General features: G+C 42.6%; 1 protein-coding gene and 1 pseudogene across 3 annotated transcripts in view; one reads left to right on the top strand and one right to left on the bottom strand.

The window, feature by feature from the left end:
* SLC25A13 (solute carrier family 25 member 13) overlaps positions 1-26,161 on the top strand; it is a 226,698-nt gene that overhangs the window by 36,940 nt on the left and 163,597 nt on the right. For 2 of the 3 annotated variants that reach the window (XM_043462657.1, XM_043462658.1), the window contains exon 3: positions 10,224-10,366. In XM_043462657.1, coding sequence (XP_043318592.1) covers positions 10,224-10,366 — 143 coding nt within the window. Of the gene's footprint in view, positions 1-10,223; positions 10,367-26,161 lie in introns of those variants that run through there. The other variant, XM_043462659.1, reaches the window with a different exon arrangement.
* On the bottom strand, positions 8,512-9,424 carry LOC122438116 (annotated as a pseudogene).

Here is a 26,161-nt window from a genome sequence, read left to right as displayed (position 1 = left end):
GAAGTTCACGGTTCACTTATTGCTGAAGCCTGGCTTGGAGAATTTTGAGCATTACTTTACTAGCGTGTAAGATGAGTGCAATTGTGTGGTAGTTTGAGCATTCTTTGGCATTGCCTTTCTTTGGGATTGGAATGAAAAGTGACGTTTTCCAGTCCTGTGGCCACTGCTGAGTTTTCCAAATTTCTGACATATTGAGTGTAGCACTTTCACAGCATCATCTTTCAGGCTTTGAAATAGCTCAACTGGAATTCCATCACCTCCACTAGCTTTGCTAGTAGTGATGCTTCCTAAGGCCCACTTGACTTCATATTCCAGGATGTCAGGCTCTAGGTGAGTGATCACACCATCGTGATTATCTGGGTCATGAAGATCTTTTTTGTACAGTTCTTCTGTGTATTCTTGCCATGTCTTCTTAATATCTTCTGCTTCTGTCAGTCCATACCATTTCTGTCCTTTATAGAGCCCATCTTTGCATGAAATGTTCCCTTGGTATCTCTAATTTTCTTGAAGAGATCTCTAGTCTTTCCCTTTCTGTTGTTTTCCTCTGTTTCTTTGCATTGATCATACCTTCTAATAATTTTAAGATTCCCTATTGAGAAATGGCCATAATATATGTTAGTAAATATTATATATGGCCATAATGTATATCACTGTGCACTTAAGGAAATTAATAGTAGTTCCTTAATAACATAAAGTATTTGATCCATTTTCAAATTCTCAAGTATAATACTTTATTCTACCCGTGTAACAGGGAAGCAGGGCAAGAATGGTCAAACACAGTGATCAGTTGTGGAACTGATTTCTCAGTGGCTGGAACACACTCAAGGAGAATTTGCCCTTCAGCCTCCAAACATGAATGGTTTGTGGCAAAAATGAGTGACTACTGATTATGGTTCTGGCGTGTTCACAGTTGATAGACTATTTTGTTCCACCAGTTGGTGGGCAGGCCAGTTAGGCCCCCTGGCTTCTGAGGGTACAGGGTAGTGACATTGCTTTCCTTTGCCACCATATTCATTGGTTGTGGAGGTATGTCTTCCTGGTGACATTTGGTTTGTTAGTCAGGCTTCTTGAGAGAAACAGAACCAGTATGAGAGAGCTCCATCTCTAGGTACTTATCTAGTGAGGTTTATTATGAGGAATTGGCTCACACCATCCATTTTGGAGGCTGAGAAGTCCTAGGATGGTACTGTCTGCAGGCTGGAGACCCAGGAAAAGCTGTGTTGTAATTCAGTCCAAGTCCAAAGTCCTGAGAACAGGGTAGCTGATGATGTAAATCTCCATCCGAGGGTCAGAGAAGGAAGATAGGACACAGCTTATGCAATGGGGCAGGGAAAAAAGGGATGAATTCTTTCCTCCATCTCTTATTCCATTCTCAATGGATTGGGTGAAGCCCAACCATATTGGGGAGGGAAATCCAGTTTACTGAGTCCATAGATTTAAATGCAGTCTCATCCAGAAACGCCCTCACAGACACACCCAGAAACAGTGTTTTATCTGGGCACCTGTTGGCCAGTCAAGTTGATGCATAAAATTAACCAGTTAGTATTTTACTAGGTTATGCAAGGAATCCTAAAAGCCTTCCCATTTCATAAGTATATATGTTTAATCATATTAAACTTCCAAAAATAGTAAAGGAGAGAAGCTTCAGGTCATTTATCAAATCTATTACTGAAGAAGGATTAAATAACATTTTAAAGGTGTGGTAGCTGCGAGGTATAGTCCACTCCCCTGACAGGGACCCTCTGTCCATCAGTCTAAGGAAGAACCTTTGACATCTTTAATCAAAGTAGACTACCCAAGCCTTGGTGATGTGCTGTTTTTTAAAACTGAGGAAAACTGTGTTTCTTGTGTCCATATTAATGTGTCCTTGTATTGAAGAGATGTTTTATCACCTCTGGAAAAACAAGTCAGATGAAATACCTGAGATTTTTTTATTTGTAAACTATATTGAGGAATAAATCAAGTGCATCAATCAGAAATGTACAACCCCATGCATGTTCATAAAGCGAATCCATCCACGTAGCCAGCATCCTAGAAGCCCTCCGATGCCCTTTCTAGTGAATACCCACGCCTCCCAGGGGAACTAGTCATCTGACTTCTGTCACCATGTGTTAGCTTTGCCTGGTTTTCTACTTTATATAAAATGAATAATACAGTATGTTTTCCTTTTTTTTTCCTTTAACAATATGTATTGTGTCTAGCTTCTTTCACTGTAGCTCTTTATTGGTACGATTCATCCGTCACGTGTAGTCAGCGTTAGTTTATTCCACTCTGTGACTGTGCCACAATTCGTTGAAACATTCTGCTGTGGACATTTGAGTTATTTTCCATTTTTTTGCTATCCAAAATAATGCTGCTGTGGGGTGGGGTCAGCTTAGGGCTGTGGCACAGCCTGCTCTGGCCCCAGTCCCACCCAGCCTCTAATAAGATGCACACGTGGGGGAAAAGGTGAAACCCTCCCAGAAATGCAGCCCTAGACCCTCAGGCCCTGGCCATGCCCCAGACCAAGGCCGGGAGCACTGTCATACCCAAGAGAAACCCAGCTCCCACCCCGAGGAGGGCAGCGATGGCCCCTGAGCAGAGGAGAAGCCCCCGCGTGCACCTGGCTGGGCCCCAGCCCCACCTCCTCCCAGGGCAGCAGCTGCCAGCACACCCTGGGGAAGACGCAGCTCATGCTCACTTTAGACCCGTTTCTCCTCCCAGGGCCGCCGGGAATGCTCCACGGACAGACCTTCAAGGGCAGGAGAGGTAGATTTTATCCTAGTTTCATAAAGACAGAGGGTGTTAAAATGAGAAGACAGGAATATGTTTCAAATGAAAGAACAAGGAAAAAAAAGAAACCCTGGGAAAAAACCCTAATGAAACACAGATAAGTAATTTACCTGATAAAAGAGTTCAAAGCATTAGTAATAAGAATCCTAATTGAACTGGGGAAAGAATAGATGAACACAAGGAGAATTTTTGTAAAGAGCTAGATAATATTAGAAAAGTGCTGACAGCGTGGAAGAATACAATAACTGAGATGGAAAAATACACTGGAGGATATTAACAAGAGATTAGGTGATATAGAATACATAAGTGATCTGGAAGATAAGAGGAATGCAAATTGCCCAGTAAGAACTACCCCCCCCCCCCAAAAAAAAAAATTCTAAAAATTGAGGATAGTGTAAGGGAATTATGGGACAACATCACAGGCACTAACATTTGCATTATAGTGATCCCAGAAAAGAAAGATAGCGTTAGTGGTGAAGAACCCATCTGCCAGTGCAGGGTACGTAAGAGATGTGGGTTCAGTCCCTGGGTCAGGAGGATCCCCTGGAGGAGGGATGGCAACCCACTCCAGTATTCTTGCCTGGAGAATCCCGTGGACAGAGGAGCCTGGTGGGCTGCAGTCCATGGGGTCAGAAAGAGTCAGACATGACTGAGCGACTAAGCACAGCACAGAAAGTGAAAAGAGTAGAAAATGTATTTGATGAAATTATGGCTGGAAACTTCCCAAACCTGGAGGAGGAGGAAACATATCCAGGTACAGGAGGCACAGAGGGTTCCAAACAAGATGAACCCAAAGAGACCCACGTCAAAATACATCATAATTAAAATAGAAAAAAATAATTTTAAATGCAGCAAGAAAAAAACAAAGTCACATACAAGGGAACCCCCATAAAATTATCAGTTGCTTTTTCTGCAGAAACTTTGCAGGCCAGGAGAGAATGGCGCGATACTTTTAAAGTGCTAAAAGGGAGAAACCTTACCACCCAGGATACTCGATCTAGCAAGATTGTCATTCAGAATTGAAGGACAAGCAAAGAGGTCAGACAGGCAGAAACTGAGTTGATCAATACTAAACTGACCTTACAAGAAGTGTTAAAGGGTCATCTGTAAGTGAAAAAGTAAAAGTTCCAATGAGAAATAATAAATTATGGAAAGGGAAAAATCCCACTGGTGTAAAATTGCTGGGTTTGTCCTTACATGTATGTTCAGTAACAGTAGACATTGCCAAGCAGTTTTCTGAAGCAGTTTGCCAGTTACATTTGCTCTATATTTTGCCAACATTGGTTTTTTTCTTTTTAATTATCTTGATCTTGTGTATGAGTAGTGGTATTATTGCACTGTAGTTTTATTTTGCCTTTTCAGTGGAAACTTTTTTTTTTTAGTGGTTGGGAGCTTGATAATGATTCTAAAGATCATTAGGGGAAAACTAAGAGAGTGATTAGAAGAAGACTTGTAAGAAAAAAATAATGAAATGCTTTTTTATTTGGTTTATTCATTCATTTATTTACTTTTGGCTGCACTGGGTCTCTCTTGCTTTGCCAGAGCTTTCTCCAGTCGAGGGGAGCAGGGACTCCTCTTCATCGCGGCCCTCAGGCTTCTCACTGCAGTGGCTTCCCTTGTTGTGGAGCATGGACTTCAGTAGTTGAAGCACGGGGCCTCATGAGTTGCGGCCCTCGGGCTCTGAAGCACTGGTTCAGTAGTTGTGGCACATGGCTTAGATGTTCCAGGGCATGTGGGATCTTCCAGATCAGGAGTCAAACCCTGTATCAGCAGGCGGATTCTGAGCCACCAGGGAAGTCCAGTAATGTAGTGTTTTTTTTTTACTCCACATTCATTTGTCAGATGTTTATTGAACATGTTGCCTATCTGCCAGGTAATAGTCTAGAGCTCAAGGATACACAACAGTGAGAAAGGGGGGAAAAAATTCTGTCCTGGCAGAGCTTTCCCTCTAGTTATAGCAATTAAGGTGCTTGTAATCTTGCAAGAGTAGATGGGTCAATTGCCAAGGTTAGTCCTGAAACATTGTCTGCTGCGGTGATGACGGGAGCTGTCTGCTCTTCCTGGCATTCCTCCTATGGAGTTGGGTCTGAGGACATCTTTAACCTTAGGAAGGCATTGCGCCCGATCAGAACTGTGTAGGAGATAGATTTCCTTGCCAAGCCTTTCCCTTGTGACCATATGATAATTTTTTAAAGTATTTGTGTATTTGCGTGCATGGGGGCTTAGTTGCCCAGCACCGAATCTTGGTTGCATCATGTGGGATGTCCTTTGCTGTGGTGCACGGGCTCTCTAGTTGTGACATGTGGGACCTTAGTTCCCCTACCAGGGATCGAACCTGCATCTCTTGCATTGCAAGGTGGATTCTTAACCACCGGACCCCCAGGGAAGTCCCAACCATATGATAATTTAGCCTGTGGTAGACATGGCATCCTAAAGGTGAGGGAAGGGAGAATGATTTGATGTGTAGGCTCCTGGGACAACCAAGAGTTGTTTAGTCACTCAGTCATGTCTGGCTCTTCATGGCCCCATGGACTGTAGCCTTCCAGGCTCCTCTGTCCATGGGATTCTCCAGGCAAGAGTACTGGAGTGGGTTGCCATGCCCTTCTCCAGGGGATCTTCCCTTCTGAAAGACAACCAAGAGAGTAAGTGGAAGAGACTCAAGTTGGAGGATCCTTACCTCAAACCACATCGAAAACAAAGTACCAATAATGTATTGAAACTTAAAGGGAAAAGATAAACCTATTCAAAACAGGCTAAGAGAAAATGTGGGTGAATATGTAGTCTTGTGATGAAGAATTATAATAGTTTCTAAACTTAGAGGTAATGGAAGAAACTGTAAAGCAGATAAAAATCGACACTCAATTATATAAAAATATAGAACTATTTGCAGCAAGTATGACAGACAAAGAGGGAGAGGGCATGCTCTCGTGCTGTTGGTTGGGAGTGTAATTGGTATAGTCCTTTCTGGAGAGCAGTGTGATAATAAGTATCAAGAGCCTTAAAGATCCTCTCCTGTGACTCAACAATTTCTCCTCTGGGAGTCTAGTCTTTGAAAATTGCCAGGAATTTGGACAGATGTTATATGCAAAGCTGGTTACTTTAGCTTTAAAAAAAAAATAAGAAAAACTGGAGATAATCCAGTAATAATAATGTCTACTGGTGAGAGAAGTGTTAAATTGTGTTTTTAAATAAATGAATTATTCACTAGTATAAGCAAACATAGGTATAATTCTAAATCATAGGATTGCTGTAATTAACAGTGACATTTCCTTTATATTTCAGTCCTGTTTTGCCTCAGTTAGGAAAATAAATTATAATTCTTCCACGTTTGCAAAAAGCCAAATTCAATACTAACTAAAGAATAGTATGATTATTGGGCCATCTTTGAGCTTTTCTTTTGTACTGTGCGAAAGATTGTTAAATAAAAACCAATAATCTAGCACATTTATAAGATGCCCATTGTGTGTATGGCATTGTGCCTAGTTTATTTCATGACTGTTCGTTTATTTCTAGCATCATCTTAAGAGCAGGTAGTGTTCTTATCCCCATTTTACAGGTGAGGAGCCAGAGGCCCAGAAAGCTTTACTTACTTACCTGAGGTCCTTTAGAGGCAGAAGCAGAGCTGCTTGCATCCCAGACCTGGGAGACTCCAAAGCCTGTAGCTGAGTATCTGCTCAAGAGCCGATCCTGCTTTGGAATGACTGAAATGTAGAAAGAACAAGTGCCTTTTTTTTTTTTTAAAGATTTATTTATTGATGTATGGATGTGCAGGGTCTTCATCGCAGCAAGCAGAAGCTACTCTCTGGTTGCGGTGCACGGGCTTCTCATTTGATGGCTTCTCTTGTCGGAGCGCAGGCTGCCGCTGCCTGGGCTTCAGTAACGGATGCTTCTGGGCCCAGTGGTTGGGCCTGTGGGCTCCGCAGCGCTGGCTCCGTAGCTGTGGCGCATGGGCTTAGTTGCCCGCATTGTGTGGGCTCTTCCTGGAGCAGGGATCGAACCCACGTCCCCTGAATTGGCAGGCAGATTCTTTTTTTTTAATGTATTTATTTTTAATTGGAAGATAAGCGCTTCTCAATATTTTATTGGCTTCTACCATACTTCAGCATTAATCAGCCATAGGTATACATATGTCCCTCCCTTTTGAACCCCCCTTCCACCCCATCCCCTCCCTGTCCTCTCTTCCGGTCGTCACAGAGCGCTGGATTTGAGCTCCCTGCATCACACAGCACATTCCCACTGGCCAGCTAAGTTTACACGTGGTTATGTATAAGTCGCGATTCTACTTTCGGTTCATTCCACCCTGTCCGTCCCCTTCTTTGTCCACAAGTCTGTTCTCCTACTGTTCACGGGGTCCTCTCTGTCTGCATCTCCAGGAAGCCCACAGGTGACGTGCAAAAGCAGCTTTAATGGGGTTTGACTGTCACTGCACCCCGTTCACTGTGCTCTCCCATCACGGGGGTTTCTGTCACCCAGCCAGCCCTGTTCTTCTTGTAGCTTGAGGTCCTCATCTCCCCGCCACAAATCACTGTTGATCCCAAAGATCAAGAGGCCCTCTCCTGCTCTGTGAGTATATGTGTGACCCCCAAGCTGTTCCTCAGCATTTCTCACAGCCCCCCACCTCTACAGAGCAGTAATGTGCAGGTTCCGTGTTTGTGAACTGGGGGAAGGCTGTGAAAAAGCATCGCACGCCACCTTTTTCTTACTCACTGTTTTTGTTCTGGAATGGAGAGGACCCTAACCATAGCAGCGTTTCTTTTTTTTTTTTTCCCTGAAACTCTCTCATTGTTTATTCACCAATCAATATCTCTTTAGGACTTACTGCGTTAGGCATTTTGAGGAGATGGAACTGAAATAAATACACGTTTTCCTCTTTCATGATACCCTTTGTCCCCATTTTCAGTGGAAAGGAACTTATAGCTCTTCCTTTATTCTCTGTAAGGACTTAACACAGAAGGATGATCCAAACATACATAGTAAAAGTATAAAGGATACAAATTGTTTTTTTTGTAATTTTGTTCTTCAATCGCTCACTCATGTCCGACTCTTTGTGACCCCATGGACTGCAGCACGCCTGGCTTCCCTGTCCTTCACCATCTCCCGGAACTTGCTCAAACCCATGCCCATTGAGTTGGTGATGCCATCCAACCATCTCATCCTCTGTCGTCCCCTTCTGCGCCTGCCCTCAAATCTTTCCCAGCGTCAGGGTCTTTTCTAATGAGTCAGCTCGTTGCATCAGGTGGCCAAAGTACTGGAGTTTCAGCTTCAGCATCAGTCCTTCCAATGAACACCCAGGACTGATCTCCTTTAGGATGGACTGGTTGGATCTCCTTGCAGTCCAAGGAACTCTTAAGAGTCTTCTCCAACACCACAGTTTAAAAGCATCAATTCTTTGGCACTTAGCCTTCTTAATGGTTATGGTCTTTTTTAAAACAGGGGCCAAATTTTTTCTTTGGCTCAAGTAAAAAAATAAAAAAAAAAATGTAATCTTTAGGAGCTCTGGAGCAAAAACAGAATGAAGACCTTGAAGTCAGATGTACTTGGATTTCAATATTGTTTCTACCCCTGCCTATGTAGGTGAATTAGTTTACCATTCAGGATTTAGCCATTGCATCTCTAAAATGTGCATGGGAACACCTACTTTATTGCATAATACTAATAGGATATTCATGTAAAAACCTAACACAGCGCCCCACACTTTCTATACAGACATAGCAGCATTTCTTACCAGCTTCCATGAAGTCTTTTTTTTTTCACCTTCCCAACTTTATTAAAGAAAAAGGAATGATGGTAAATCTCTAGAACATAGTCAATTTTCTAGGATTCTTCCCTCGAAAACATGACATTTCCAAACACATGCCAAAGCTTACATGGTTCCCAGTTGTACTAAGTAGGTGAGAAGCTGAAATCCTAAAATGTTCATCTTCCAACTTTTCCCAGTCTGTGGTCTGTCTTTGGGTCAGCAATAATCACCTGAACAGCTACTATGCCTTCATTAATTTTTGTCTGCAGCTCTCTCAGCTCTTCTATATGTAGCAATCGAAGAATTTGAGCAGCTTCATTAAGAACTGCATCCCCCGTGTCAAAACCAAGAATATGCTTGTCTAAGGCAACCGGCAAGCCCTCTTTCATTTGATTTGCTTTAGCAACTGCATCTTGTGTCAGGTGCTCCTGGACCAAAATGCGAATTGCCTTAAACATTACCAGGTAATCATCATGACGCTGAATCTGAAGAAGGTTAGCCAAAGCCATTACACCAGCCTTAAAATCAGGATTATTTACATCCAAATTGATCAATGGCTCTGCATTTTTAGCTGCATTGTCAGCGTTTTTTGTATTACCAGGTACCAAGTCCTTGTTGTATTTTTCAGCATCATCTCCGTACTGAAGTCTAACAGCTAAGCCAAGAAGCCAGTCGATTGCTTCCTGTCGATCTTGAATCTTGAAAGGACAGTTAACATCTCTGAGATACTTTTCAGAGAACTTGGGCCAGTCACTGCTGTGGATGTTTCTTAAATTACCTGTCTTCAATTTTATAGTGTCTGATTTTCTGGTCTTCAAGCCAAACAATGAAGTTTCTAAATTCCGTCTCATCTTTGCAGTTGAAGCCGGCAGGGTTGTGGTAGTCAAGGGCCATCAACTTGCGTCAGAACATGGTCCCGGCTGCTTGCTCCGGTCCCCCGGGATGCGGCGGGGAGAGCATGAAGTCTTACACAAGCCTTGCTGTTAACAGTTTGCTTTCCAGTTTCTCCTCTTTGTCATTCTTTTTTCTTTTTCTTTTCCCATCATTGATGCTTTCGAAACAGGAAAAGGGGCAAAAGAATGAGGTTGTTTTCATTCATGATTTCATAATATTTTTTTTTGAAGAAAACTCTATGTCTTTGCTAAAGAACAATATATAATTTGTCTTTCCAAATTTCTGTCAACATGGGTTTCTCACCCTCAGCACAATTGACATTTGGTCTGGATGACTCTGTAATTGGGTAGGGGGTAGGGGGTGGGCATCCTGTGTATTGGGGATATTTAGAGGCATCTCTGGCCTGTCCCAAGTAGATACCAGTTTCTATTTCTGCCCTTATACCCCAATCAGAATCGTCCTCAGGCACGGCTGGATGTCCCCTGTGGGGAAAAATGGAAACAGACGGCTCAGAGCTGGAAAAGTCCATCTGAGAAAGCAGGCGTTATAACATGTGGAGCTGGCCTACTGGGGACTCTGGTGTCTGTAAGCTGGACAGTCAGGCAAGCTTCTCTCAGTTGATGACCTCTGATAAAAAGATAAAACTTGGCAAACTAATGTCTTTTTGCTTTTTACTTGGAGTGATGGGAAGTAATTGTCCTTGTAACAGTATATAGTCATATCAGATATTTTATCCATTGAATATTTTCAGCTTTTTTCACATATTGATTTGATTATATACATTTGAGAATAAAATGTATTTTCTTTTTTTAAACAGTATGCAAGCATTGAAAAGAATGGTGAATTTTTCATGTCTCCCAATGACTTCGTCACCCGATACTTGAACATTTTTGGAGAAAGCCAGCCTAATCCAAAGACTGTGGAACTTTTAAGTGGTGTGGTGGATCAGACTAAAGATGGGTATGTTTGTTTTTGATTATCTCATTTAGTTTTTGTTTTGTTTGAAACAGCTTTCTGTTTCTTTAATGATTAGGAAGCCAATGTGCTACATTTTTTCTCCCTTTTACAATTAATACATTATTTTAGAAATGATGCCCTTAATATTTCCTTCAGTATTCTTATCCCAGTTGGGGATTCTATATCTGAATTTCTTGACATAGTTTAAACAACTGTTTGTAATTTCACAGCTATTGGAGTTGAGTGGTGTGAAGATGTGCTTGAGTGTGTGTAGTATATTTTAAGTTTTAAGGCAACTGTAAAAATTATAAATGTAAGACGCAGGTCTGTGAACATAACTCTTCTATAATCTTTCTGCTCAAGGAACTTTTAAATGTCCCATATGATTAAATGCTATAAATCTGATAGACAGAAGAATGATTCGAAATCCCCAAGAAAGGCATTCTGCCCAAGTGGGAAGAGAAACATGGAACCACCTAAAACTAAATAGGACACTTTGCAAAATGCCTTTGGTGTTTTTTTTTCTTTTACCAATATTTTCTGTTTACATTTTAGAAAGTGAGTTATTCATAAGTTGTGTAAGAATGCAGTTGATTTTTACCGTAAGTGCAGAATTTGGGGCTCCAAAATATTGGTAATATGAGTACCAATATTCCCTAATAACCAAATATTATCTGTCAGAACTAGCCTTTTCTGTGTAAACTGTAGTAAACCCAGCTGTCTGCCCTCGCCACTTGCCAGCGCTCCCTTCTGATAGATTACTTACCTGCCTTTCTGGGGTGTTCTTTTGTTCTGAACTTTCTCTTTTGGTCCCGTGTCTGTTTTTCCTATATGCATCGGTTTGAGATAAAACCAAAGAAAACTCCCTTGATGTACTGTGAGTGCTCTCAGTTTTACCAGTACTTCTCTTTACTTGCTTATACATCTATTGTTCCATCCTGCATGAAGGTAACTCCCTCTAAAGTGAAAGTGTTGCAGATGGGAAGCAAGTGGGGAGGAGATTGGCAATTATACTTCCTGCCATATGCTGGCAGATTGCTAGATTATACCTTCTCTGTTCCAGGAGTGGCTACTTGTGTTTTCTACAATTTGTGTAATCCCTCCCAAGGTGGGATTCTTTGCTTTGGAGGAAAATATCCTTTAGGAGCAGGCATTTCTTCCCTCATAGGGCCTGTCTGTGGAGGTGCAGGGGGAGAGGTGGAGGTATATTCCACACTAGTTCATTCAGGCTAAACAGCTGCACAGAACATCGCTTTATTCTAGCAAACACTTTGGGGGGGCGGTGCAGATTGGATTGGTTCCACATCCTCTGTGCTTATGAGGTGCAGAAGAAGTGTGACCAAGCTCACATGCAGTATGAATTAGCTAACTCAATGTTTAAGATCAATTTTTTTTTCTTACTGATAGTTAAAAAAGTCTTTTAAGCTATAGAAAATGTAAAGAATTCAGTGGATGTCTAATAGATACCCTTCATCTGGGTTGATTGTTAACATTTTTAAAACCTGTGTGCCTTTTTAAAATTTGTTTTAACACACATATACCTTTTACACATCACACACATAATTTCCTCTTTTGGCTAGACCAGTTAACTATAAATTGCAGACATCAAGATACTTCAGTATTTATCTTTGAATAAGAGCGTTCTTCTTAACCATTATCATACTTAGGAAGATTAACAATCATGTGACATATCTAATATCCAGTAGATTAGCAATCATGTGAAATATCTAATATCCAGTCTATTTCAAATATGCCAGATCTCTCCACTCACCTCTCCCCCACCTCAAATGCTTTATTGCCTTTTGTTTTTCAAATCCACCATCTAATCAGGTTTCCTGTATTACATTTAGTTGCTATATATCTTCTAATCTAGAACAGACCCTTGCCTTTTTTTTTTAACCACTGATCAAGTTTAGAGATTTTTTACTTCAGAAAAATCAAACCACCGTAAAAAAAAAAAAAAAAAAGAGGCAAATAAAACTGATTGTCCAATCATTTGAAAAGCATAGTGCTTATTTGTCCAAAACAGACTCAAACTTAAATGCTACCATTATCATCTCTAAACTTCTGCAATAAAATTAGCATTTATATATACATATATATATGGGCTTTGTTTATAGAACTGTATCTTGCAGTCAACAGGAGAAAGAACACATCCTTGTTTTATTATTCTATCATGACATTGACTTCGAACCCAGGCCCAGTTATTTTGTTGAAAGCCCCTCATTCTGGACTTGTCTGGTTGTTTCCTCATGACTTGGATTCAAGATCAGTTTTGGGGTGCAGGTTAGGAGAGATCCTACTATCCTGTCCCAGCACTGATGATACCCAGTTTGATCACTTGGTTCAGATGGTGTCCGCTAGATATTTCCATTCTACACTACACTACATTCTACCACTTTTGTTTTGTAATTAGGAAATAGGCACTTTCAGAACATGGGAATATCCTGTTTCACAGCAGCCTTTCAGCCAGTAGTTTCGGCATCCATGGTGATCCTTTTCTGGGTCAGTTATTACATCCATAGTGATCCTTTTCTGGATTAGGCATTATATCCACAGTGACGCTTTTCTGGATCAGGTATTACATCCATGGCGACCCTTTTCTGGATGAGGTATTACATTGGTGTTTGAAAAAACAGTTATTTTTTCTGACTCTTTCTCATTTATTATCTAGAATTCATTGGTAAAGAAAAGCTTTCTTCCCTCCACTCCCTTTTCTTTCTCTGTTAATTTTTGTATCAGTGTAAACTCATGGATTTATTTACATTGAACTCAGTGTGTTAGAATCTATTACTAAATTCTCTGAATTGTTCAGATTGTCCCAGGGTGGTCAGTGGGAGTTCCTTTAAGCTGGCTCTTGTACCCTCAGCCTGTGAGTGTTCTTGGCTTTTGGTAAATAAGGTGTACCCGGCTGGCTTTGGATTTGTCCTGCCCTTGTCCAGGAGATCTTTTCTCAAAGGCCCAGGTCCTCTTGGTTGGGACTGGTGCTTGGGAACGTGAAGCTGGGCAGTAACTCATTGCTACTGGATTGTTCCTGCCTCTCTGACCTTTCAGTGGAAAGAGCTGGGAGATATACTTAAAAAACAAAAAAAATCAAAAGTTCATAATGATAGTTCCTATTTAAATTTAACCTTACAGGAATTTCCTTTCTTTTCTGTTTGTATCTTTTTAAGTGAAGATTTTGATTCCTAGTTACACGAATATGTTTACAGTCATTACTTTTATGTGATTGTAGTATCTTCTAATGTACTTGGCTTCGTTTTCATCCCACCCCTATTAACACACTGGCTTTTCCTATTCCTTTTTACATATACTCTTCAAAAAATATAAAATATAACCTCGAATTCATTAGACGCCAACAATGTAACATGCATTTTACGTATATAATGTAACATAACATGTATATTTTCTCATGCACTTATAGCAAATTCTTGGCTTTCCTTCCCTGGTTTCCCAGATGAGAACTAAGAGATCAAGTAATTTGCTGCATAAAGGTACCCAGGCCTGTCAGGCTCTAGTCCTGGGCCTTTCCACTGTTCAGAGCTGCCTCCTCTCATCATCTCACAATTCTCTTTAACTTGACATTTTCTTTCTGATTTTGTTTTATCTTAAATGTTAGCATTTTACTGTGACAAGGAAAATCTTCAATAGTCTCAACCCTTTACCCTATGACTAATTTTTTCTTTTCTTCTCCTTTCTTTCTTTTCACTGTTAATAGTGAATAGTTCAGTTTCAATAGGGAAAACAACCACCCATAACCATCTCAGCTTGCCGCGGTATTTTGAATTTTTCAGTATATTCTATGACTTATACTGCATCAATATTTTTCAAAATTTGAGTTCATTTTTGTTTTAATTCTTTTATAATCTTTCTGCCTTTATCAGTGTTCATATTTCGATATGCTGTTCATATGAACAGTGTTAGATAGCTTCATCATTTTTTATTAGATTAATAGACCATACTTTATGAAAGCATGCCCTTACAGAGTTATTTCAGTTTCTACTTTTCTATAATAGATACTACTGGAGTGAATATATTCATGTATGTGGCATTTCCCCCTTCTGTTTAATTTGTTGCTGTTCAGTCACCAAGTCATGTTGGACCCTTTGCTGCTTCATGAACTACAGCATGCCAGGCTTCCCTGTCCTTCATTATCTCCTGGAGTTTGCTCAAACTCATGTCCATTGAGTCAGTGATACCATCCTACCATCTCATCCTCCGTTGCCCCCTTTTCCTCTTGCCCCCGATCTTTCACAGCATCAGGGTCTTTTCCAATTAGCGGTCTCTTCAGATTAGGTGGCCAAAGTATTGGAGCTTCAGCTTCAGCACCAGTCCTTCCAATGACTATTCATGGTTGATGTCCTTTAGGATTAACTGGTGATCTTGCTATCCAAGGCACTCTCCAACATCGTAGTTCAGAAGTATCAATTCTTCGGTGTTCAGCCTTCTTTATAGTCCAACTCTCACATCCGTACATGACTACTGGAAAAACCATAGCTTTGACTATACAGACCTTTGTGGGCAAAGTGATATCTCTGCTTTTTAATACACCATCTAGGTTTGTCATAGCTTTTCTTCCAAGGGGCAGGTGTCTTTTAATTTTGTGGCTGCAGTCACCATCTGCGTTGATTATGAAGTCCAAGAAAATGGAATCTGACACTGTTTCCACTGTTTCCCCATCTATTTGCCATGAAGTGATGGTACCAGACGCCGTGATCTTCGTTTGTTGAATGTTGAGTTTTAAGCCAGCTTTTTCACTCTCCTCTTTCACCTTCATCAAGAGGCTCTTTAGTTCCTCTTTGCTTTCTGCCATTAATGTGGTATCTGTTTAATTACTTCCTTAGATCTAATAGAGGGATTCCTGGGTCTAAGGGTAGGAATATTTTGTAGCTCACTGTGATATGTGTTGTTACAGTTCTTTCCACAAGGACTGAGCTGAACAAGCCCTTGTGTGGTGTTTAAGCTGACTGAGCTTGTAGTGTAGGACCAGTGTTCAAGACCCATTCACATGTGCCTGTACCATCTTCCCTAACCCCAGCCCCAGCACACAGCTAGGGCCACAGTATTTACTTCACAAACAGATCTAATCATAGATCTCTTCTCAGTGTAAAATGGTGAATGCCTGCAGTCCCCCTTCCTTTCCCTTTCTTTAGAATCATAGCATTTGTCAGGTTCACAAGTCACACATCATCCTCGTGAATCAGGTACTATTCCCTGAAAAACTTACATGACAGAAACTACACAGTGGCCCACAAAAGCAAAGCACACACGCCGAACAGCAAGGAAGTGCTGAAGGGGGTGCCATTCATCTAGCCAGATGCTTCTGGGGTCTAATCACCTAGCTTGGCTGACCTGAGGGATTTTTAGTGCATAACTTTATTAACATTTAAAAAGCTACTTATAGATGGACAACTTTAGAATTTAAAAATAATGACAGCTGCTGTGGTCCAGATGTCATGATAACATAAAATGCTCCATTTTACTTAATTATTGGTCCTCTAGCTGTGGTTTTTTAAGTCCAAGCACCAGGCCCTGCATATTTTACCACCTCCAGTGTCTAGTCCAATATCTGGCCTCCATTTCACATTTATTTGTTGACTCGACTTAGATAAATCTACTAAGATTTTTGCCCCCTCTTGTTACAAAAGACCAGGAGTGTTGGGAAATGGAAGATCTAGTTCAAATCCTAGGTTACTCATTGTTGGAAGCTGACATACGGCCCCCTGAAGATATCAAGATAGCAATCCCCGAGTTTGGAAATGTGACCTTTTGGGAAAAGTGTCTTTGCAGATGTGGCTAAATTGGGGCTGTTGAGGAGCTGACCCTGGCTCACCTGTGCTTTAAATGCCATCATAAGCATCCACAGGAGAGGCAGAGAGAGAGATGACTGAACACTCGCAAGGGTAGGTGGCATTGTGACCACCAAGGCTGAGATCGGAGTGATCGGGTCACAGCCAGGAGACACTTGGGGCTCTTCCCCGTGGAATCTCCCTTTGAATGGAGAATGGCTTTGCTGACACCTTGACTTCAGATATCTGGTCTCCAGGACTGTGATAGAGATGAATTCCTGCTGTGCCAAGCCACCCCTTTGTGGTCATTGATGTAGCAGCCCTGGGAAATGAGTCCCCTTACAGAGCTATTTTCTTTGGGGAATTAGAAGGCCTATTGTTGTTATTCAGTCGCTAGGTTGTGTCCGACTCTCTGCAACCCGATGAACTGCAGCATGCCAGGCTTCTCTGTCCTTCACTATCTCTGTGAGTTTGCTCAGACTCATGTCCATTGAGACTGTGATGCCATCCAACCATCTCATCCTCTGTTGCCCTCTTCTCCCCTTGCTCAATCTTTCCCAGCATCAGGGTCTTTTCCAATGAGTCGGCTCTCCGAATCAGGTGGCTTGGAGCTTGGAGCTCCGCATCAAGTATTGGAGCTTCAACATCAGTCCTTCCAATGAATATTCAGGATTTCCTTTAGGATTGACTGGTTGGATCTCCTTGCAGTCCAAGAGACTCTCGAGTCTTCTCCAGCACCACAGTTCAAAAGCTTCAGTTCTTTGGCACTCAGCCTTCTTTATGGTCCAACTCTCACATCCATACAAGACTACTAGAAAAACCATAGCTTTGACTAGACAGATCTTTGTCAGGAAAGTAATGTCTCTGCTTTTTAACACACTGTCTAGGTTCTTCGTAGCTTTTCTTCCAAGGAGCAGGTGTCTTTTAAACTCATGGCTGTAGTCACCATCTGCAGTGATTTTGGAGCCCAAGAAAAAGTCTGTCATTGTTGCCATGTTTCCCCATCTATTTGCCATAAAGTGATGGGACCAGGTGCCATGATCTTCCTTTTTTGTATGTTGAGTTTTAAGCCAATATTTTCACTCTTTCCTTTCACTTTCATCAAGAGGCTCTTTGGTTCCTCTTTGCTTTCTGCCATTAGAGTGACATCATTTCCATGTCTTGATTCCAGCTTGTGAGTCATCCAGCCTGGCATTTTGCATGATGTACTCTGCATGTAAATTAAATAAGCAGAGTGACAATATACAGCTTTGATATACTCCTTTCCCAATTACAAGGTCTGTAGTTGTAAAGGATTTTCAGGGAACAGAGACTAATCAGCCTAATACAGGAGGAAAGGTTTTTTTTTGTAATTATTTATTTTTGGCTGTGCTGGGTCTTTGTTGCTGTGTGGGCTTTTCTCTATTTGCAGAGAGTGATGATAACTACTGTCTAGTTACAGTGCATGGGCTTTTAGTTGCAGTGGCTTCTCTTGTTGCGGAGCACAGGCTGGGTAGGTTCATGGGCTTCGGTAGTCGCAGCTCCCAGGCTCTAGAACTCAGACTGGGTGGTTGTGGCATGTGGACTTGGTTGCTCTGCGGCATGCGGGAATCTTCCTGGCACAGGGATCAGACCCATGTCTCCTGCATTGGCAGGCAGATTCTTTATCACTGAGCCACCAGAGAAGTGCTGACGGCTTTTTTTCAGTAGTAGCTTTTTGAAGGACCAGACATTTTCCAGGCAGGGCAGAGACCGCTGCTGTGGACTGTTTCCTGGAAGGCATGGCCCCCTCCTGCAGACTTCGGCTGCATTTGGGGCTGGGAGGACTTTAGCATGGAAGTTAAGCACCGTGCACTGCCTGGACATAGAGGCCTTCTGGCAAAGGGATCTTATTTTTCCGGAGCCCTCTTGACACTAATTTAGTGATTCCTGAGGCTTGGCCAGCCTCCCACACTGTGCGCCTGTTGTGGAAGGCTGTCCACGCAGTCATTCAGTAGCTATTTGAGACCCTCATCTCTGTGCCTGGCGCTGTTCTGTGTGTGTGGGATGCCGTGGTGAGTCGGGGGGTAAGGAGTGCTTGCCTGTTGGGTGCTTCTTATTCAGTGGAACAGACAGCTGTTCATCAGAGAAGCACAAATAAATGTGAAGTGATGTTGTGATGGGTGTTATGTAGGAGAGACGTGGCGTGGGAGACAGCATGGGGGCTCCATGCCGATGGGGAGATCAGGAAAGATTCTGAAGCCGTGGGAATTGGCAAGGGTACCGGGCTGGGCGCGGGGGACAGCGGACAACGTTGTAGACAGAGGGAGCAGCGGCTTCAAGGTCATGTTCTGAAATGCTGGGGTTGGCAGGCCCAGAGTGGGGCAAGTGTGGGGCATGGTGGGGGAGAGGTGGGCCACGCTAGACTGTGTGGGAACTTGTACTTGATATTAAGGCTGGGGGTCTTTGTTACAGGACCAATGGCGATTCATCAAAGGGTCCCGTGAGTTGGGGGGTTGTCATGACCTGCCTGTTAAACACGATCCTCCCTGTTAATCTTCTTTGATTTCACCAGTCCTCACTTTCCCTTTAAACCTTTAGATTTCTCTGCATTCCATTGTTTTAATAGATTTAATGATGAGTTTAATCAGTTTGTGCGGTTCCTTGAGGGTGCACAAGCCTGGAAGTTCTTTGTCAAATGAGCCTCTAGTCTCTAGGGTTTTCTGAGCCTCTGAGGAGGGAGAGAAGGGGAGGGGGTTGGGTCTGTCAGCTCCTCCCACTTAGGCCCTCTTATCTTGACTGGGCAGTGAGAATTTTCTCCTTATTGTTGTGTTTGGATAATTTTCGGTGTATTTTTTCGGTTTGGTTGTCCTTGTTATGTTTTTGTTTGAAATGGGAATGAAGCTTTTACCTGCAGTCTTAGTACATTGTTTGCCTAGCTAGCTCCTACGAGCAAGGGGAAAAATAAATTGTGTTTGTGTCCCTTTGAGCTTGGCAAACATGTTTCGAGTTGTGGTTTATGAACTGAAGTCTCATTAGAGAGGCCTGGGGCTTAAATGCTGTTGGAATGGTACCTGGTGTCACTTGGGACGATGAAGCATCACCCGAAGAAGCTGGAGGCGTGGGCTGCCTGGCCTCTTGGCTCAGGATGCTGTCGGGCCTTACAGGTCTGACCCCGTCACTGTGGGGGGGTGGATACTGGACAGCACTGGTGTCTAACTGGTTTGCTAGGATCAAGTGTGAATTTACTGTGTAGTTTTCTGTTTCAGGTGGGGAGGCTCTTTGTTCTCCAAGATAGAACAGAAGTTGGCTCTTTCTTTTGAAAACAAGAATGTCAGAAATCCTGATTTCTTTTTTCCCCCTCCTCAGACATTTTAATTATGAAAAATTTGAATCATACAGAAAAGTGAAATCCTGATTTCCTCATGACAAGCGGACGCGTCCAGCCTAACACCTTGTTAGCCCCCCGTTCTGTTGAAACAAAATGATAATATACTTGGCATCCACAAATAAGTCTTTTTTTCTTCAGAGTACAGTCAGTCAGTCCTGGGACAATTCCCATTTTGAGGCATGAGGAATAAGAATGTCAAAGAAGAAAAGATAAAAAAGGAAATCTTGTGTTTTAAACCCTGTGGCTATATAAATAAAGTGTGTTTTCTCTGTTTCCCATGTTCGCTGTCTATCCTTCTGAGGAGGGGAAAAAAAGGCCTTTTAAATAGTTCACAAGGTGAAGGAGGATATAATAATGTTGTTGATGATAAAATCATTTTTATATACCTGTTTTCACTTTGTGAGGCTGTTGCGATGAAATCCAGGCCCTGGCCACATGCTGAGAGTTAATGAGGTTGACAATTGGCAATGCTTAAAGAGTATTAGGGTAATGTATTTAAACATACAGCAGTTCACAGCCTGAAATGTTCATCGCCTGTCAAATAGAATCCACAATCAATAAGAGGAGATCTTTCCATTTGCTAATGAGGAAAGTTGTCTGCACTACTCAGGTGGACACAGATTTTAGATAAATACCTGGAATTCATAAGCTGTAGAATTAGGCAAAGGCATCTCTTTAATTAAAAAAAAAAAGAACGGTAATAATCAACAGCAGTCACCTGAGAAGCTTAAATTTTCTTCTTAGTCATCAGACTCCCAAATTAATCCACCAAAACAAAAAGCCTCATTAGCAGCTCTCGTTGAATCAGTGTTATTTTTTCTTTCTCTCAAGGTGTCTGATTAACCCCCTTTCTTTTTGCATTACTCACTTTGTGTTAATATTTGATGTCTGAAGTCATGGGGGGAGGTGCGTGCAATGTGGTGGCTAGACGCTGTCTGCGCAGAGTAAATTAGAAGGAATTCTTAAAAAGGTTTGTATTATGTCGCAGGTATATTAGCAAACCTTTAGGAGTGTCAGGTGCCTGGGTTGTTTTTCTTCTTAATTCCAGAAAGGATTGATTAAAGATGAGGTGCTGATTTCACTCCTCATTCATATGTAGGGTTAGCCCTCCTCCTCTTCCTCCTCCTACTTACCAAGCCTGGCCCTCTTCTGCAGAGTTTTGCTGTCAAAGGAAGATGAGAAATGGGGCTATAGCTGGAGGGGGAAGGTGGGTGAAAGAGAGGGTCTTTTTAAAGTGGGTAGAGAATAGCATAATGCACGCTGATGGAAATGACTACTGTGAGTGGAGTATTGACAATGTCAGAGAGAAAAGGGGGGGCGGATTCTGGTACATTCTGAGAGAGCGGAGGCCCCTTGATAACATGGAAAGCTCATTTAGGATAGCTGTTCTCAGAGCGTGGTCAGTAGACCCCGGGGGGATCTCTGAGGCCTTTATAAGGAGTCCATGAAGTCTGAACTGTTGACATAAAAATGCTAAGACATCACCTGCCTTTTTTGTTGTGTTGTATTTTAACTGATGGTTTCTAAAGCCAGTTTATAGAACTGCTGGTTAGCACCAACTCAGCAGCCACCAGACCCAGCAGTCTGAGTGGTCACTGTATTGTTCAACACCAATAGTTCACAATAAGGTAGTGGCGACGATGCCAGTTTTGCTTCAGAGTGTCTTTGAAGAAGTCAAGTTACTGACTTTCTATGAAATCTCATCTTTGAATACGTATCATTTACAAATTCGAGTAACTGAGGGGGAAGCGTGCGTAAAGACCGCTGGTCACTGGCCTGTGACAGTTGTCAGAGGAGAAGCAACTCAGGTGCTTGCTGAGCTAGTCATTTTTTTTCAAAGGAAAGCTTTTTGAGAGAAAATTTTCACCTGACAGGCTTCTGATACTTAAAGCCTTTTCTGATGTAGCTAGTGGTGATAGTAATAATGTGGTTTTTTAACATAGTATAGTGAAATGTGTCAACATTTGGAAGATCTGCCTGGCTTAGGGAAACATCTTTTCCTGTTAACCAGTACCTGGTTTTAGAAAATCCTGAGTCAAACTTCTCTTCAAAGTGCAGACAGACCCGTGGGTTTTAATGTAACAGAGTGGGAACAGGTCACTGATAACAGTTTCAAATTCCATATTGCAACTAATCTTTAAGAAACCACCCCTTGTTGGGATTTGGTCCATCACAGAATATCCACAAGTGTTGTTAACACAGGGAGCCCAGTCTGCTGCTCTGTGGTGGCCTGGAGTGGGGATGAGGGGAAAGGGGAGGCTCAAGAAGGAGGGGGATGCATGTGTAATTATGGTTGATTTGCTTGTACGGCAGGAACCAACACAACACTGTAAAAAATTTTTAAATAATTTTTTTTAAAAGGCTGTTAAAATGCTCCTTCCTTTTCTAACTATGAATCTGTATAAAGCTGAAATCCTTCATATCCTTCAACCCAAACAACATATTACAGCATTTTGAATGCAGCTGTCTTCCATGAAATCTGATATTTAAGAGATTTGCAAAGACATAATACTACTTTTTTCTCAGTACGTTTTTTGTTTTATTTATTTTTCATATCAATCTGTTATTTCTCTTACCATGTAATAGGTTTATTCACCCTGCAATGAATTAATATTTTTAAAATGTATCAGTTTTAATTTCTCACACAGGAAATACGATAGGTACAAGATATGATAGGCACAGATAAACAAAAGCTCTTTGGAATCCTCAGTAACTCATAAGCACGTGAAGGGCTCCTGAGACTTGAAAGTGTGAAAAGTGCTGAGCTAGAAAAGTGGAAGGTAAGGTACCACAGTGGGGCAGATGTGTTGTGTAGATGTGGTGGGATTTCGGGGAAGTTTCCTTCTGATCTCCTTGGTTTTTCTCTGGGAGGTAGATAAGAGGAAGGATGCAGGTGAAGTATTGACAGTTTGAGGAGAGAGGAGAATATATTAATAGTAACTATTTATTCAGAACTGAATGTGTAAGCAAATGCAGCACGGCTGCTGCATTGGACTCACTTGAGGATCCACCCGTGGGCTTGCGGTCTTAACATTCACGGTGAGACCAGCTGGTGTGGCTGTTTGTTCTCTGGCTTCTGAGTTCAGCTGCACGGTGGCAGGCAGGGAGCCAGAGGTGTTGGCTGTAACTGGGGTGCAGGCTTGGCCATTGAATAACTCAGTAGGCGATACTGCAGGGAGGTGAGGGGCATGCAGGGAAGTAATTATAATGATCGACCTTGGATTTAATCTGGATAAAGGGGCACAAGACACGGAATAGGAAGCAGTGAGAAAAGGGGGTAGGTTTAATGAATTGCTGACTTCAGTGTGGTTGACAGTTGTTGAAGTGGGGGTATAGGAGGGGGTGAGCAGGAAACCGGGAAGATAGTGGCTGAAATGTGAGATGCCTGAAATTGAGAACGAGGAGGTGTTGCAGTTACGGGTCCTGGCAGAAGTATGGAGTCTGACCATGGGACTGAGTGACTGAGAATAAGTGAAGAAAAGATCATCGGAAGAGGCAGGTTCAACTAATTGGGAGGCCTGGGTGTTTGAAATTATTGAGAATGTTGAGAATTAAGGTGGGAGTAGGTTGCCAAGCCTATCAGGGAGGCAGGAGTTAAAACATGGTGGGGAGGGGGTGTGAGTCTGGGGTTACTAGGTGATGGAGACAAGGAGAGGTGCTGTGCCCTCGTCAGATGGTGTGCTTAAAATGGGGGCTAGGAAGGAAGGGCTGGGGGGATGGTGGGAGAGAGATGCGCACCTCCCCTGCTTACAAACCCGGTGAACCCGTGACTGCAGAGGGACGCGCCTCACTGCTTCAGAGGCGTGGGCCTCGGGGAGGAACCGGGTGTTGGTGACAATGAATGGGTGAAGGGATACTTACAAGGTTCCTTGGAAAGAGATTCCCTTTCCAATTGAGGCAGAGCTTGTGCTCATCACAGGCTGTAAATTCTAGAGGGCACAGTTGGGGCATTTCTGAGAGATGGGGAGGTGACAGAAGAGGGGATTCGGTGTGGGTGATGGGAGCCTGGGGCTGCTGGCAGAGGTCCATGGGCGCAGCATAAAGGGCACAGTGAGATTCGCTGGTGGACTCCAGATTGTGCCTGCTGGGAGACAGGGGTCTTCGCAGAGAGGCAAGGAGACCTGGGGAAGGGCAGTCTTGTTACTTGCAGAACTTTGGTGGGGGGGCACGCCATGTGTCCGTGGGACCTTTCCCAACCAGGGATCGAACCCATGCCACCTGCATACCGGACACAGAGTCTTAATCACTGGACCACTGGCAAGTCCCTTGAAGAACTTTTAAAGCAAAAATATTTTGTGGGATTGGAGCTTTCTGCTGATGTTTTTATCATAGATGGTTAGATTAAAGGATGAAAGAAGCAAAGAAGGTTCCAGATCGGGTGCTAATAATTTCCACCCTTTTTCTCATTCAATCCTTACAGCAAGTCCTTAAAATAGGTACTTAATGCTCATTCGAACAAACTTAGGTGCAGAATCATAGTTTAAACCGTTTTTTTTTTAAATTTTGGTTTTTCATTGGGCTTGCTTTTTAAATTTTTATTTATTTTTGGTTGTGCCAGGGCTTTTGTTGCTTGTGTGGCTACTCTTTAGCTCTAATGTATGGGCTTCTGTTGCACTGGCTTCTCTTAGTGTGGAGCGTGGGCTCTAGGGCACGCAAGCTTATCGTTGCGGTGCACAGGCTTGGTAGTTGAGACCTGAGGGCCCTAGAGGACAGGCTCAATAGTTGTGGCACACAGACTTAGTTGCTCTGAGGCATGTGAACTCTTCCCAGACCCCGGGATCGAACCCTTGTCCCCTGCATTGGCAGATGGGTTCTTTATCACTGAGCTACCAGGGAAGTCCAGTATAATTTTCTTGAAGTAATATATCTAGTGGTGGAATTAGAATTTGGACCCAGTTCTTTTTGGTTTGTGCCCAGTCTACGCTGCTATGGAGCTTTGTGTTTAGAGAAGAATATTAAAAATGGAGCCTTGAGTGAAAACTTTGCATACATCTTTGTTTAGAAGATCTGATGCCCTTTGCAGTACCCTTAGTCCCTAAGACTGGTTATTTGACCAACTTAAGGTGGACCTGAAACCTTCATGAAAATTATCCTAACTATCTTATCCACACCCACAAACTTAGGGAAAATTGTCCTCACATTCCTCACTTTTTTTTTTTTTTTAAGGCTAGGAATAGTTTTTGGAATACTCTTCCCCTTTTATTCCTCATAGACTCAACCTTCAGGTAAGATTGCACCCAACATTTTCAGGATGCTTGCCTTTTCTGGGCCAGCTGAAAATACCAACCCTTCTTCTATGTTCTTCCCAGCATGTCAGGGTGCTCAGAAAACGTTTGAAGAGCAAATGCTGTCCCTTCCCTCCCCGTTTCCTGGTTTGGTTGTCTGGCATTGCTTTATGTGCCCCATCGGTGTTTAAAACTCAGATCAAAGATTTTAAAGGAAAGGATCAAATGTAAGCTCTGCTTCATGGCCACTTGCACATTTATTTCTGTGATTAAGTGTCATTGGTACAGGATATGGCAGTTACTTAAATTGAAAGTCTTGTGCTAAGTTGTGAGGAATTTCTGAAGTCAGATGTGAGGGGATCGTGCCGTTAACATTCCCATTGGTGGTGGCATAATTGTCATGAGTCACTTCCTAATGAACCAAGTGAGAGTCTCAGAATCAATGAAGGCTTGGGAGGGTAATGCTGCCTTAGCAATCTGATTTAGAGGTTTGGGGATCTTCAGTCTGGAAAAGCAAGAGATGAAAGAAGATAACTGTGACTTTCACAGAAGTTACAGAGAAGCTTTATTTATTATAGAGTCTCTGTTGTTGTTTAGTTGCTAGTATGTTGCTTAGTTAGTTGCTTAGTCGTGTCTGATTCTTTGCGACCCCACAGATTGTAGCCCACCGGGCAAGAATACTGGAGCGGGTTGCCATTTCCTTCTCCAGGGGAATCTTCCTAACCCAGGGGTGGAACTCAGGTCTCCTTCATTGCAGTCAGATACTTTACCAGCTGAGCCACCAGGGGGGTCTGTTTAGTTGCTAAGTTTGTGTCCAGCTCTTAGGACCCCATGGACTGTAGCCCGCCAGGCTCCTCTGTTCATGGGATCTCCCAGGCGAGAGTACTGGAGTGGGTTGCCATTTCCTTCTCCAGGGCATCTCCCCACCCAGGGATCAAACCCCTCTCCTGCATCGGTAGGCTGGTTCTTTACCACTGAGCCACCTAAGAAGCCCCTGTAATAAACGATAGATAGAGTGGCCTTATGTTCTATCCCTGAGAGAACCTTGATACTTTAAACATCTGTGTCAATTTCAGATTTATTAATTTATTTAATGAATATTTATTGACACCAGCTATGTGTTAGGCTTCCCTGGTGTTTCAGATGGTAAAGAATCTGCCTGCAAGGCGGGAGACCTGGGTTCGATACCTGAGTTGGGAAGATTCCCCTGGAGGTGGGCATGGCAACCCACTCCAGTATTCTTGCCTGGAGAATCCCCAAGGACAGAGGAGCCTGGCAGGCTACAGTCAAGGGGTCGCAAAGAGTCAGACACGATTGAGTGACTAAACACAGCACAGCACATGTGCTAGGCACTGTTTTACACCAAACAGATAAATGTTGTGCAAGTAGACGGTGTAAACCAGTAGATACATGGGATTGAGGGGCAGGTGGCTGT

This window comes from Cervus canadensis, chromosome 3 (genome assembly GCF_019320065.1).
Source record: "Cervus canadensis isolate Bull #8, Minnesota chromosome 3, ASM1932006v1, whole genome shotgun sequence".
NCBI lineage: Eukaryota > Metazoa > Chordata > Mammalia > Artiodactyla > Cervidae > Cervus > Cervus canadensis.
Note: the sequence above shows the minus strand (reverse complement) of the source record. Positions and strands in the feature narration are given on the sequence as shown.